Source organism: Oratosquilla oratoria, chromosome 16 (assembly GCF_046742065.1).
Source record: "Oratosquilla oratoria isolate Oo_2021 chromosome 16, ASM4674206v1, whole genome shotgun sequence".
Classification (NCBI taxonomy): domain Eukaryota; kingdom Metazoa; phylum Arthropoda; class Malacostraca; order Stomatopoda; family Squillidae; genus Oratosquilla; species Oratosquilla oratoria.
Window position 1 is genome coordinate 60567106 of NC_134792.1, and position 12410 is coordinate 60579515.

At 51.7% G+C, this 12410-nt stretch overlaps 1 protein-coding gene across 2 annotated transcripts; it reads right to left on the reverse strand.

Annotated features, from left to right (window-relative positions):
- Positions 1-6313: 6313 nt before the first annotated feature.
- LOC143033790 (uncharacterized) lies at positions 6314-8292 on the reverse strand. Of its 2 annotated transcripts, none has more exons than XM_076199283.1 (2): positions 8244-8292; positions 6314-8115 (listed from the first exon to the last, which is right to left on the reverse strand). In XM_076199283.1, the coding sequence occupies exon 2, from the start codon at positions 6792-6794 to the stop codon at positions 6387-6389; it is 408 nt and encodes a 135-aa protein (XP_076055398.1). In that variant the 5' UTR covers positions 6795-8115; positions 8244-8292; the 3' UTR covers positions 6314-6386. The 2 variants fall into 2 exon arrangements, with proteins under 2 accessions (XP_076055398.1, XP_076055399.1); XM_076199284.1 differs by having other exon boundaries at positions 6317-8115; positions 8244-8286.
- Positions 8293-12410: the final 4118 nt, after the last annotated feature.

Genomic DNA, 12410 nt, shown 5'->3' on the forward strand with positions numbered 1-12410 from the left:
CTATCTTGAAAATTGAAATAGAAAAATTATAACCTACATCAGAATACTGTGTGAATATGTATGAAATAAGAAAAAAATACCATTATCGGCTGAAAGAAACCTGCACAGCGAAGCTATAGCGACAATCCCATACCACACTCCTGGTCATATGGCCATTTCCCGAAGGTTGAGTGTGGTTTGAATTTTCCGCCAAAATCATCGAAAATTTAAAATTCCCGGCTCTGTGCAGGCATGCGCATTGTCGACCCCACCTCCCCCTCCCTATCCCCTCCCTTCTTACCCGGCTAGCTCGAGCCGGGCGTCGCGTCACTTAGATCGCGGAAACGGGACGGAGTGGTTAACTCGCTGCCCACATGGGAGCAGGCGGTCCCGTTTCCTGCTGGTTAATCGTCTGTTAGTTTTATCGCTTTCCACTTGGCTGCTGGTTTGTCCCATTCTTCGACTTTGATTTTATACGAGCATAATCCGTCCCCGTCTTCGAGCCGTCCCTGGTAAACAACCCGGGTCCTCTCGGAGTACAGGGGACGTGTCTTATGGTACGGAGTGTGGCGCCCCCCAGGGTCATCAGGCCTCTCGGCAGCGCCATACCTCTGACCATCATCGGTCCTCTATTGCCTCACGGTTTGTATCAGGCCCTAGGCGTAGACTTTGACCATATACGATCGCAATCCGTCCCCGTCTCCAGGCCGTCCGTGGTAAGAACCCGGGCCTCTCGGAAGACAGGGGGACGTGTCTTATGGTACGGAGTGTGGCGCCCCCCAGGGTCATCAGGCCTCTCGGCAGCGCCATACCTCCGACCATCATCGGTCCTCTATTGCCTCACGGTTTGTTTCAGGCCCTAGGCGTAGACTTTGACCATATACGGTCGCAATTCGTCCGTCTCCAGGCCGTCCGTGGTAAGAACCCGGGCCTCTTTGAAGACAGGGGGACGTGTCTTATGGTACGGAGTGTGGCGCCCCCCAGGGTCATCGGGCCTCTCGGCAGCGCCATACCTCCGACCATCATCGGTCCTCTATTGCCTCACGGTTTGTATCAGGCCCTAGGCATAGACTTTGACCATATACGATCGCAATACGTCCCCGTCTTCAGGCCGTCCGTGGTAAGAACCCGGGCCTCTCGGAAGACAGGGGGACGTGTCTTATGGTACGGAGTGTGGCGCCCCCCAGGGTCATCAGGCCTCTCGGCAGCGCCATACCTCTGACCATCATCGGTCCTCTATTGCCTCACGGTTTGTATGAGGCCCTAGGCGTAGACTTTGACCATATACGATCGCAATACGTCCCCGTCTCCAGGCCGTCCGTGGTAAGAACCCGGGCCTCTTTGAAGACAGGGGGACGTGTCTTATGGTACGGAGTGTGGCGCCCCCCAGGGTCATCAGGCCTCTCGGCAGCCCCAAACCTCCGGTCATCAATGGTCCTCTAACAGCCTCATAGCTTGCTTCGTCAGGCCCTAGGCGTAGACTTTGACCTTATACGATCGTAATCCGTTCCCCATACGTCTTCGGGTCGTCCGCGGTAAGAACCCGGGCCTCTCGGAAGACAGGGGGACGTGTCCTATGGTACGGAGGGGGTGCCCCCGAGGGTCATTAGGCCTCTCGGCAGCCCCATACATCCGACCAATAATGGTCCTCTAACGCCTTAATGGCTCCCTTTGTGAGGCCCTAGGCGTAGACTTTGACCTTTTCCACTCGTAATCCGTTCCCCATACGTCTTCGAGTCGTCCGTGGTAAGAATCCGGGCCTCTCGGAGGACAAGGGGACGTGTCCTATGATACGGAGGGTGACGCCCCGAGGGTCATCAGGCCTCGGCAGCCCCATACCTTCGACCAATAATGGTCCTTTAACGCCTTATAACTTTCTTTGTCAGGCCCTAGGCGTAGACTTTGACCTTTTCCACTCGTACTCCGTTCCCCATACGTCCTCAAGTCGTCCGTGGTAAGAACCCGGGCCTCTTGGAGGACAAGGGGACGTGTCTTATGATACGGAGGGTGGCTCCCCGAGGATCATCAGGCCTCGGCAGCCCCATACCTCCGAGCTTCAATGGTCTTCTAACGCCTCACGGCACCACCCTCCTTCCAGGTTTCTTAAGCAAAATCACCACCCAGCCCTTCTCATGAGCCACAGCCAACCTCTTATCAACTTCACTTGGCTTGAGTTTAAAGATGACTTACCTGATGTTCCACCCCCAAGTAAAACACAAAAGAACTTTAGACTTAGGGAGTCTAGTGTTAGTTAAAATGAATATAAATTAGTTCAAAGAAACTACAATCATTTAGTGTAATGAGAAGAGGAAAATATTTCTTTGTCGCGGCTCGTGCCGCTTAAATTCTTCTTATCGGCTTAAGAAACCTGCACAGCGAAGCTATAGCGATAATCCCATACCACACTCCTGGTCATATGGCCATTTCCCGAAGGTTGAGTGTGGTTTGAATTTTCCGCCAAAATCATCGGAAATTTAAAATTCCCGGCTCTGTGCAGGCATGCGCATTGTCGACCCCACCTCCCCCTCCCTATTCCCTCCCTTCTTACCCGGCTAGCTCGAGCCGGACGTCGCGTCACTTCAATGAGAAATGAAGGCTTCGCCTGTGGGAGGAGGGAGGGACCCTAAATCTGTGCAGGTTTCTTAAGCCGATAAGAAGAATTTAAGCGGCACGAGCCGCGACAAAGAAATATTATCGGCTGAAAGAAACCTGCACAGCGAAGCTATGCATGAGACGAGGACAGGTGGGAGGAGAGGTGAAGCCTGAATCAAACCGTTATTACGTGTGTCTTTCCTATGGGAGACTTATTCATTTTATCACTCAGTAGAGGGGAGACAGAAACGTCAAGTACCCACGCCGAAGAATGTGACATGCACAACATTGCACTGTTCACACAATGCGTAAATTATACGAAATTTGTATCCTGTTCAACGGTTCCTGGCCCCTCCCCACTCCTCGGTCGCCCTTTGCCCCCTCCACTTTTTTGAGATGAGAGGGGTGGAGCCGTTTCCATGGCGACACATGGGACAGGGGCGACTGAGTGGTAGAGACACCGTGTCCCCAAGGGAGTCGTCGATGTCCAGTCCCTAGGTCCCGCACCCGCTCCACAGAGTGGGTGCGGAGAAACTCCAGCGACCGGCGTAGGGCCCCCGACCGAAGCCAGGGACGCAACAACCTGTGGAGTGCTGAGGGTATCGGCCCGGGCAGGTCACGCGGGAGAAGCAGTATGCTCCTGTCGACCTCCCGTACCAGCCGTCGGCGCCCCAAGCGGCTCAGTGGAAGGGCCGGGGTCGCGAAGTTGAGGCCCCCCCCCCCGCCACCGAAGGAGGGAGGACGTGTGAGAGAAGCACGCTCTTTTGGCGCAGGGGAGCACCCGAAGGACGCTGACTGTGTCCCACTCAATCCCGAGCCAATAAAGTCTGTGTGGGAGCAAGGGCAGACCCGTCCCAGTCCACCCCGAACTCCACGTCCGCCAACACACTCAGAGCCATTGAGATGTCGGCCGATGCACCCTCCCCGGTGGGCAAATGCATCCACTAGCCGTCTAGGAACATGAGTGTGGAGACGCTTGCTTCCGTCCAACGTACGCCTACCACTCTCACTAGTTTCGTGAAGATCCTCGGGGTAAGCGAGAAACCGAAAGGGAGTATGCGAGGCCAAGTTCGTTTCCGAGCGACCTCGTCCGTGGGCGTTAGTCAAGAGGCTTCGTCCTGGGTGAAGACGTTCCCTGAGCGTCTCCCACGAAGACGGGCCTGGACCCTCGGTATGTATCCAACTCACCCCAAGTCTTCCCGCGGGAAGTTCTCGAAGCCCGTGGCGAGCGTCTTCATCCAATAGTGTGCTATGGCAATTTGTGACGTCTCGTCACCCACAAGCGGACTTCTATATGTTTAATACCTAGTGACATCATGTGATTGTACTGTGACGTCACCGGATTGATCATGGCGCCATAGGATCGTCTCGTGACGTCACAGGGACACAAATTGACGTCATAGGACTACATGGTGACGTCAATTTATCACAATGACGTCATCATACCGTGACATCACTGAGTCACAGTGAGCGTTGAAATAAATTTTGACATGGTAAAATTCTGGACCATCATGACTGTAGATTAAATTAAGTTGAATAGGAAAAGTCATGTTCATTTCGACCTAAGTCACAGTGAGCGTCGAAATTAATTTTAACATGGTAAAATTCTCGACCATCATGACTGTAGATTAAATTAAGTTGAATAGGAAAAGTCATGTTCATGTTGACCTGAGTCACAGTGGGCGTTGAACATGGTAAAATTCTTGACCATCATGACTACAGATTAGCTTAAGTTGAATAGGAAAAGTCATGGTCATTTCGACCTAAGTCACAGTGAGCGTCGAAATTAATTTTAACATGGTAAAATTCTCGACCATCATGACTGTAGATTAAATTAAGTTGAATAGGAAAAGTCATGTTCATGTTGACCTGAGTCACAGTGGGCGTTGAATTAGTTTAACATGGTAAAATTCTTGACCATCATGACTACAGATTAGCTTAAGTTGAATAGGAAAAGTCATGGTCATTTCGACCTAAGTCACAGTGAGCGTCGAAATTAATTTTAACATGGTAAAATTCTCGACCATCATGACTGTAGATTAAATTAAGTTGAATAGAAAAAGTCATGTTCATGTCGACCTGAGTCACAGTGGGCGTTGAATTAGTTTAACATGGTAAAATTCTTGACCATCATGACTACAGATTAGCTTAAGTTGAATAGGAAAAGTCATGGTCATTTCGACCTAAGTCACAGTGAGCGTCGAAATTAATTTTAACATGGTAAAATTCTCGACCATCATGACTGTAGATTAAATTAAGTTGAATAGGAAAAGTCATGTTCATGTCGACCTGAGTCACAGTGGGCGTTGAATTAGTTTAACATGGTAAAATTCTTGACCATCATGACTACAGATTAGCTTAAGTTGAATAGGAAAAGTCATGGTCATTTCGACCTAAGTCACAGTGAGCGTCGAAATTAATTTTAACATGGTAAAATTCTCGACCATCATGACTGTAGATTAAATTAAGTTGAATAGGAAAAGTCATGTTCATGTCGACCTGAGTCACAGTGGGCGTTGAATTAGTTTAACATGGTAAAATTCTTGACCATCATGACTACAGATTAGCTTAAGTTGAATAGGAAAAGTCATGGTCATTTCGACCTAAGTCACAGTGAGCGTCGAAATCAATTTTAACATGGTAAAATTCTCGACCATCATGACTGTAGATTAGCTCAAGTTGAATAGGAAAAGTCATGGTCATTTCGACCTGAGTCACAGTGAGCGTTGAAATTAATTTCAACATGGTAAAGTTCTTGACCATCATGACTATAGATTAGCTTAAGTTGAATAGGAGAAGTCATGTCCATTTCGACCTGTTTTTTTTTTTTTTTTTTACTTATATCGATATCAATATCAATATATATATATATTCATTTATTTATTTATTTTTTATAAAAATAATATTGTACAATTCACATAGTGCATAAATTCTATGTAGAATATTGTATCTTGCTCAGCGGTTCCTGGGCCTTCCCCTACCCCTCGGTCGCCCTTTGCCCCCCCTTCTTTTGCGAAGAGGGGTGGAGCCGTTCCCATGGCGACACATGGGACAGGGGTGATCGAGTGGTAGAGATACCGTGTCCTGAAGGAAGTTGCTGATGCCCAGCCCCCGAGGTCCTGCACCCGTTCCACAGAGTGGGTGCGGAGAAACGCCAGCGATGCCGCGAGGCCTCTGATGTTGTGGGCGTGGGGGGCATGGCCCGGGTCGGCCTTCCGGTGCCCTGTTGGTGGTGTCAGCTAGCCAAGACAGGAAGTCCAGAACTGTGCTAGCGGAGATGGTCACTATCGCGTGTCTCCGAAGGAAGTCCTGGAATCTCCGGTTGGGAGGGTTGTTGGATCTGGATGACGGTCGGGACCGTAGCGAAGACGCGGTCTGTCGCTTCCTGGTCGAACAGACCACGGGAAAGGGGAGCTGCTCTCACCACGCCCCGGCGAGCTATCTCCGGGGCCGACCGCGCTGCAGACTGACGAGCTGCCAGACGAGCCGCGGTGAAGGCCCTCGCTGCTGGGGGTAGGGCTGATGACGCCATGTTGGCTGTACCCTCTGCCACGGTAGAGAGTGCCGCCAGGGTGTCTCTGCATACAGAAAACACGCGAATCAAATTAGTAGGGCGAGAAGGATCCCGATCCCCGGAGGGTGTAATAAAGTCACATCGCTCAATTGTAGAACGTATAACATATGCAAAGCCGAGGTCGTTTCCGAACGACCTCGTCCTCGGGCGCTAGTCAAGAGGCTCCGTCCTGGGTGAAGACGCTACCCGAGCGTCTCTCGCCAGGACAGGTCTGGACCCTCTATAGATTGAAATATCCCACTCACCTCAATTCTTCCCGCGGGAAGTCCTCAAAGCTCGTGGCGAGCGTCGTCAGCCAGTTCCTCATCATCGCCATTGCCGTGACGGTCGAGATGGTAGAGGCAAGGTCTTGTCTGGTCGAGGCCTCCGTCGTCAGCAACTTAGCCTCCGGTTCACTAAGTTGCTGGGGGAGGGCGGGGTCCCTGCCCGAGTGCCACAAGCAATCGCGCAGGCCCTCCGGCGCGAAGGGTGGTGGCAGGACGACGGGGAATGATGAAGGGATATGCCGTCGAGGAGGAACCGTCTTGGGTTGGTCTTGGGCCCGCTCGAGAGCAGGGATGTCTAAGGCTTTCTCCCCTTTCTCCTGCGGGAACCAGGCGTTTGGGGAGAGTGCTACCGCCGGTGAGTCCCCCGACCTGTCGACAAACATATGCCCATCAGGGTTTAAACGAGGGTTCTCCAGGAGAGCACCTAATGCGTCCAGAGTGTTAGAGGTGGAAATCCTGGAGGGCGTGGAGGCCGGGGCGGAGAGGGGTCGAATCTTATATAGAACCTTAGCCCCCTCCGCGTCGTTGGCCCACTTTAGGATAACGTCATCTCTCCTCCTCCAGCCCTCCAGTAGCGAGTAGTCGGGAGACCAGGCCACTAGCTTGTGATCTTCTCCAAACGAGTACTCCCAGGACCGGGGAAGGTCACACCATGAGAAGGGGTGAACTCAAGAGTCCGTCATGGTAGGAGGATAAGGTAAAGAAGAACTGTAGTGGTCCTCCACCCCGTCCAACCCGACGGACGTCTGATTGGGGGGTTCCTCCTGAGAGGGGCCTTCTAGTCCTATACCTGTCGCCGGCACGGAGGGGCGGAGGGAAGGACCAGGAGGGAGAGTGGGAGGGGGGGCTAGAGCCGTAGGTTCAATAGGAGGTTGCTCTGGAGAGGGGTGCGTTATGATTTGCGCGGTCTGAAAGGCCGGATAATGTGATAGGGCCGATTCAAGGACGGGGCCTATCAGGGACGGAAGGAGGGCAGCCACTTGGGCAGCCAGAGTTCCCTCTCCCCTCGTTTCGTCCCCCGGCTCCCTGCCCTTGTGGGATTTACGGCGAGGAAAAGGAGAGCGAGGAAGGGAGGGTGAGTTGGGGGGAGAGGCTGTGGAGGGTGGGGACAAGCTGAGCGTCCTGGACCTCGGTGAGGCAGACCTCTTTTTCGAGCGAGATTTCCTGCCGGGTTCACGTGAGTGAACTAGGGAGGAAGACGAGTTCGTGGGGGTGCTTGACAAAGCAAGCCGTAAGGGTTTTAAGGACCCTTGATGGTCGGATGTATGGGGCTGCCGAGAGGCCTGAGGACGCTCGGGGACACCATACTCCGTAACATCAGACTCGTCCCCTTGTACTCCGAGAGGCCCAGGTTGTCCACCAACGGAAGTCTCGGAGACATAGGGAGACGGATGGCGAGGGCGAACGAGGCCCAATTCCACGCCTAACGCCGGATCCGCCCACACCAGGGGGGGGGGGGTCGTCAGCGGATTTCAATTTCCGAGCTCTGCGCCATGCCTCCCGAAGAAGTTCGAGGGCGGCTAGCTTGGAACGGGTTTTGGGAGGAGCAGCACGAATCTCCTCAACCCGCGCTTTGCACACAACGCAGGCTAGGGGGTTAAAGCCAGCTTGTGAGAAACAAGGGGCATGGCGGGAGCAGAGGTCGTGGTGGCCGTCTGACGAGATCCTGGCTGTGCAGCCGGATTCCACACACAAGCGTTTGGTCTGAAAATAGAATAATGATAATCATAGAAGGGGTGTCCCAAAGGTGTCTGGACACAACACCGAAGGGGAAAAACTGCAGGTAGGGCTCCCTACGAGAACACACGAGCACGAGCAGGAACCAGACTTACCGGCATGAAAAGAAGGTGGGTTGTGGAGTGACCGACTCGTCTGGTTCCGCGATGCTAAGTGACGCGACGTCCGGCTCGAGCTAGCCGGGTAAGAAGGGAGGGAATAGGGAGGGGGAGGTGGGGTCGACAATGCGCATGCCTGCACAGAGCCGGGAATTTTAAATTTCCGATGATTTTGGCGGAAAATTCAAACCACACTCAACCTTCGGGAAATGGCCATATGACCAGGAGTGTGGTATGGGATTATCGCTATAGCTTCGCTGTGCAGGTTTCTTTCAGCCGATAATCAGTTTTAAATAGTACAGTTTAAGTTGGCGCAAAGTGCTAGGTATTACATAAATAAAATGCCTTGACCTTGAAAAAAAAAAACACAGGTCGAAATGGACATGACTTCTCCTATTCAACTTAAGCTAATATATAGTCATGATGGTCAAGAATTTTACCATGTTGAAATTAATTTCAACGCTCACTGTAACTCAGATCGAAATGACCATGACTTTTCCTATTCAACTTAAGCTAATCTACAGTCATAATGGTCGAGAATTTTACCATGTTAAAATTAATTTCGACGCGCACTGTGACTCAGGTCGAAATGGACATGACTTTTCCTATTCAACTTAAGCTAATCTATAGTCATGATGGTTAAGAACTTTACCATGTTAAAATTAATTTCAACGCTCACTGTGACTCAGGTCGAAATGACCATGACTTTTCCTATTCAACTTGAGCTAATCTACAGTCATGATGGTCGAGAATTTTACCATGTTAAAATTAATTTCGACGCTCACCGTGACTCAGGTGGAAATGGACATGACTTTTCCTATTCAACTTGAGCTAATCTACAGTCATGATGGTCGAGAATTTTACCATGTTAAAATTGATTTCGACGCTCACTGTGACTTAGGTCGAAATGAACATGACTTTTCCTATTCAACTTAAGCTAATCTGAAGTCATGATGGTCAAGAATTTTACCATGTTAAACTAATTCAACGCCCACTGTGACTCAGGTCAACATGAACATGACTTTTCCTATTCAACTTAATTTAATCTACACTCATGATGGTCGAGAATTTTACCATGTTAAAATTAATTTCGACGCTCACTGTGACTTAGGTCGAAATGAACATGACTTTTCCTATTCAACTTAAGCTAATCTGTAGTCATGATGGTCAAGAATTTTACCATGTTAAACTAATTCAACGCCCACTGTGACTCAGGTCAACATGAACATGACTTTTCCTATTCAACTTAATTTAATCTACACTCATGATGGTCGAGAATTTTACCATGTTAAAATTAATTTCGACGCTCACTGTGACTTAGGTCGAAATGAACATGACTTTTCCTATTCAACTTAAGCTAATCTGTAGTCATGATGGTCAAGAATTTTACCATGTTAAACTAATTCAACGCCCACTGTGACTCAGGTCGACATGAACATGACTTTTTCTATTCAACTTAATTTAATCTACAGTCATGATGGTCGAGAATTTTACCATATTAAAATTAATTTCGACGCTCACTGTGACTTAGGTCGAAATGAACATGACTTTTCCTATTCAACTGAATTTAATCTACAGTCATGATGGTCCAGAATTTTACCATGTCAAAATTTATTTCAACGCTCACTGTGACTCAGTGATGTTACGGTATGATAAGATGACGTCATTATGTGATAAATTGACGTCACCATGTAGTCCTATGACGTCAATTTGTGTCCCTGTGACGTCACGAGACGATCCTATGGCGCCATGATCAATCCGGTGACGTCACAGTATAATCACATGATGTCACTAGGTATTAAACATATAGAAGTCCGCTTGCGGGTGATGAGACGTCACAAATTGCCATAGCACACTATTGGATGAAGACGCTCGCCACGGGGTTCGAGGACTTCCCGCGGGAAGACTTGGGGTGAGTTGGATACATACCGAGGGTCCAGGCCCGTCTTCGTGGGAGACGCTCAGGGAACGTCTTCACCCAGGACGAAGCCTCTTGACTAACGCCCACGGACGAGGTCGCTCGGAAACGAACTTGGCCTCGCATACTCCCTTTCGGTTTCTCGCTTACCCCGAGGATCTTCACGAAACTAGTGAGAGTGGTAGGCGTACGTTGGACGGAAGCAAGCGTCTCCACACTCATGTTCCTAGACGGCTAGTTGATGCATTTGCCCACCGGGGAGGGTGCATCGGCCGACATCTCAGTGGCTCTGAGTGTGTTGGCGGACGTGGAGTTCGGGGTGGACTGGGACGGGTCTGCCCTTGCTCCCACACAGAGACTTTATTGGCTCGGGATTGAGTGGGACACAGTCAGCGTCCTTCGGGTGCTCCCCTGCGCCAAAAGAGCGTGCTTCTCTCACACGTCCTCCCTCCTTCGGTGGCGGGGGGGGGGGGTTGCCTCAACTTCGCGACCCCGGCCCTTCCACTGAGCCGCTTGGGGCGCCGACGGCTGGTACGGGAGGTCGACAGGAGCATACTGCTTCTCCCGCGTGACCTGCCCGGGCCGATACCCTCAGCACTCCACAGGTTGTTGCGTCCCTGGCTTCGGTCGGGGGCCCTACGCCGGTCGCTCTATCCAGGTTTCAAGAGATCTACGTAGTGTAGCAACTACGCCCACAAGTGTTCGAGTCGTTCTCCCTCCGCTACGGCACCCCAGAGGTGGACCTGTTTGCCTCCCCAAACACGACCCAGCTCCCCCTTTACCTCACCTGCATCCAAAGGACACGCACAGGAGGCCCAGACGCCTTCACGGAGGACTGGAACAGCTGGAGGTGCGTATTCATTTTCCTCCTCCAGCGACACTAGTCCTCCTGAAGGTGATGCAGACCCTCAGATCCTTCAAGGGTCACGTCCTCCTGATAGCTCCCTACTGGCCAACCCAGCCGTGGTTCGGGGAGCTAATGAGATGGGGCCCTTCTCCCCTTCTACTGGGGTCAGCCTGCCTAGCCAACAGCCTTACCGCGCCTCTCCAAGCGTCACTCCAACTTGATAATTGGAGTTTCTACGGGGAGCTCTCAGCCAACTCTTCTCTACAGAGGCAGCAGACAAGATGCTCAGAGCTCACCTTCCGTCCTCAGTGCGGCAGTGTGGGTCCTGCTGACGGAGATTCCGGAACTGCCTTCGGAGACGCGCGATGGTGACCATCTCCGCCAGCATGGTCCCGGACTTCCTGACTTGGCTGGCTACCTCCACCAACAGGGCACCGGCGACTATCTTGCCTCACTATACAGCCCTCACTGATCCGCTACGCTTTGGCATGAACCTCCGAGTGCCACAGAGGGCGTGAACCCTCCTAATGAAGGGGATCAGCGCCTCGAGAGAGCCGAGACATCAACCGGTCCTGGCCTGGTCCTTGCATCGTGTTCTGCAGTACCTGGCGTTCGAAAGGGCCATTATGGAGGAAGAACACTTCCCTCGACGCGTCGCCTTTCTGCTCGCCTTGACTACGGACTACAGGGCTTCACAGCTGGCGGCAATCACCCGCCACCCGTCCGTCTCCAAACTGGAGGAGGACAGCTCGGCCCTAACCCTCTCTCCACCACCAACATTCCTGGCAAGGAACGGCCGAGCGGACGACATGATCGGCCCTCTCAGAATACAATCCTTCCGGGAGGGAGGACGCCCACATCCACTGCGCCCGGTCCGTGCGTTCGAAGACTACGTGGACCACACGGAAGAGATTTCTGAGGATCATCTCTTCTACAACTCGAAATTTAGGATTCCCCTAACCCCGAGGTCCCGGGCGCACCTGCCCTTCCGCTTTTTGGGAGAGAGCCGACCCGGGCCATGCCCCGCACGCCCACAGCATCAGGGACTTTGTGGCATCGCTGGAGTTTCTCCGCACCCACTCTGTGGAGCGGGTGCGGGACCTAGGGACTGGACATCGACGACTCCCTTGGGGACACGGTGTCTCTACCACTCGGTCGCCCCTGTCCCATGTGTCGCCATGGAAACGGCTCCACCCCTCTCATCTAAAAAAAGTGGAGGGGGCAAAGGGCGACCGAGGAGTGGGGAGGTGCCAGGAACCGTTGAACAGGATACAAATTTCGTATAATTTACGCATTGTGTGAACAGTGCAATGTTGTGCATGTCACATTCTTCGGCGTGGGTACTTGACGTTTCTTTCTCCCCTCTACTGAGTGATAAAATGAATAAGTCTCCCATAGG

Excerpts from the sequence above, each read along its gene's own strand:
- LOC143033790 (XM_076199283.1), bottom strand. The coding sequence starts at position 6,794 with ATGTTTGTCGACAGGTCGGGGGACTCACCGGCGGTAGCACTCTCCCCA.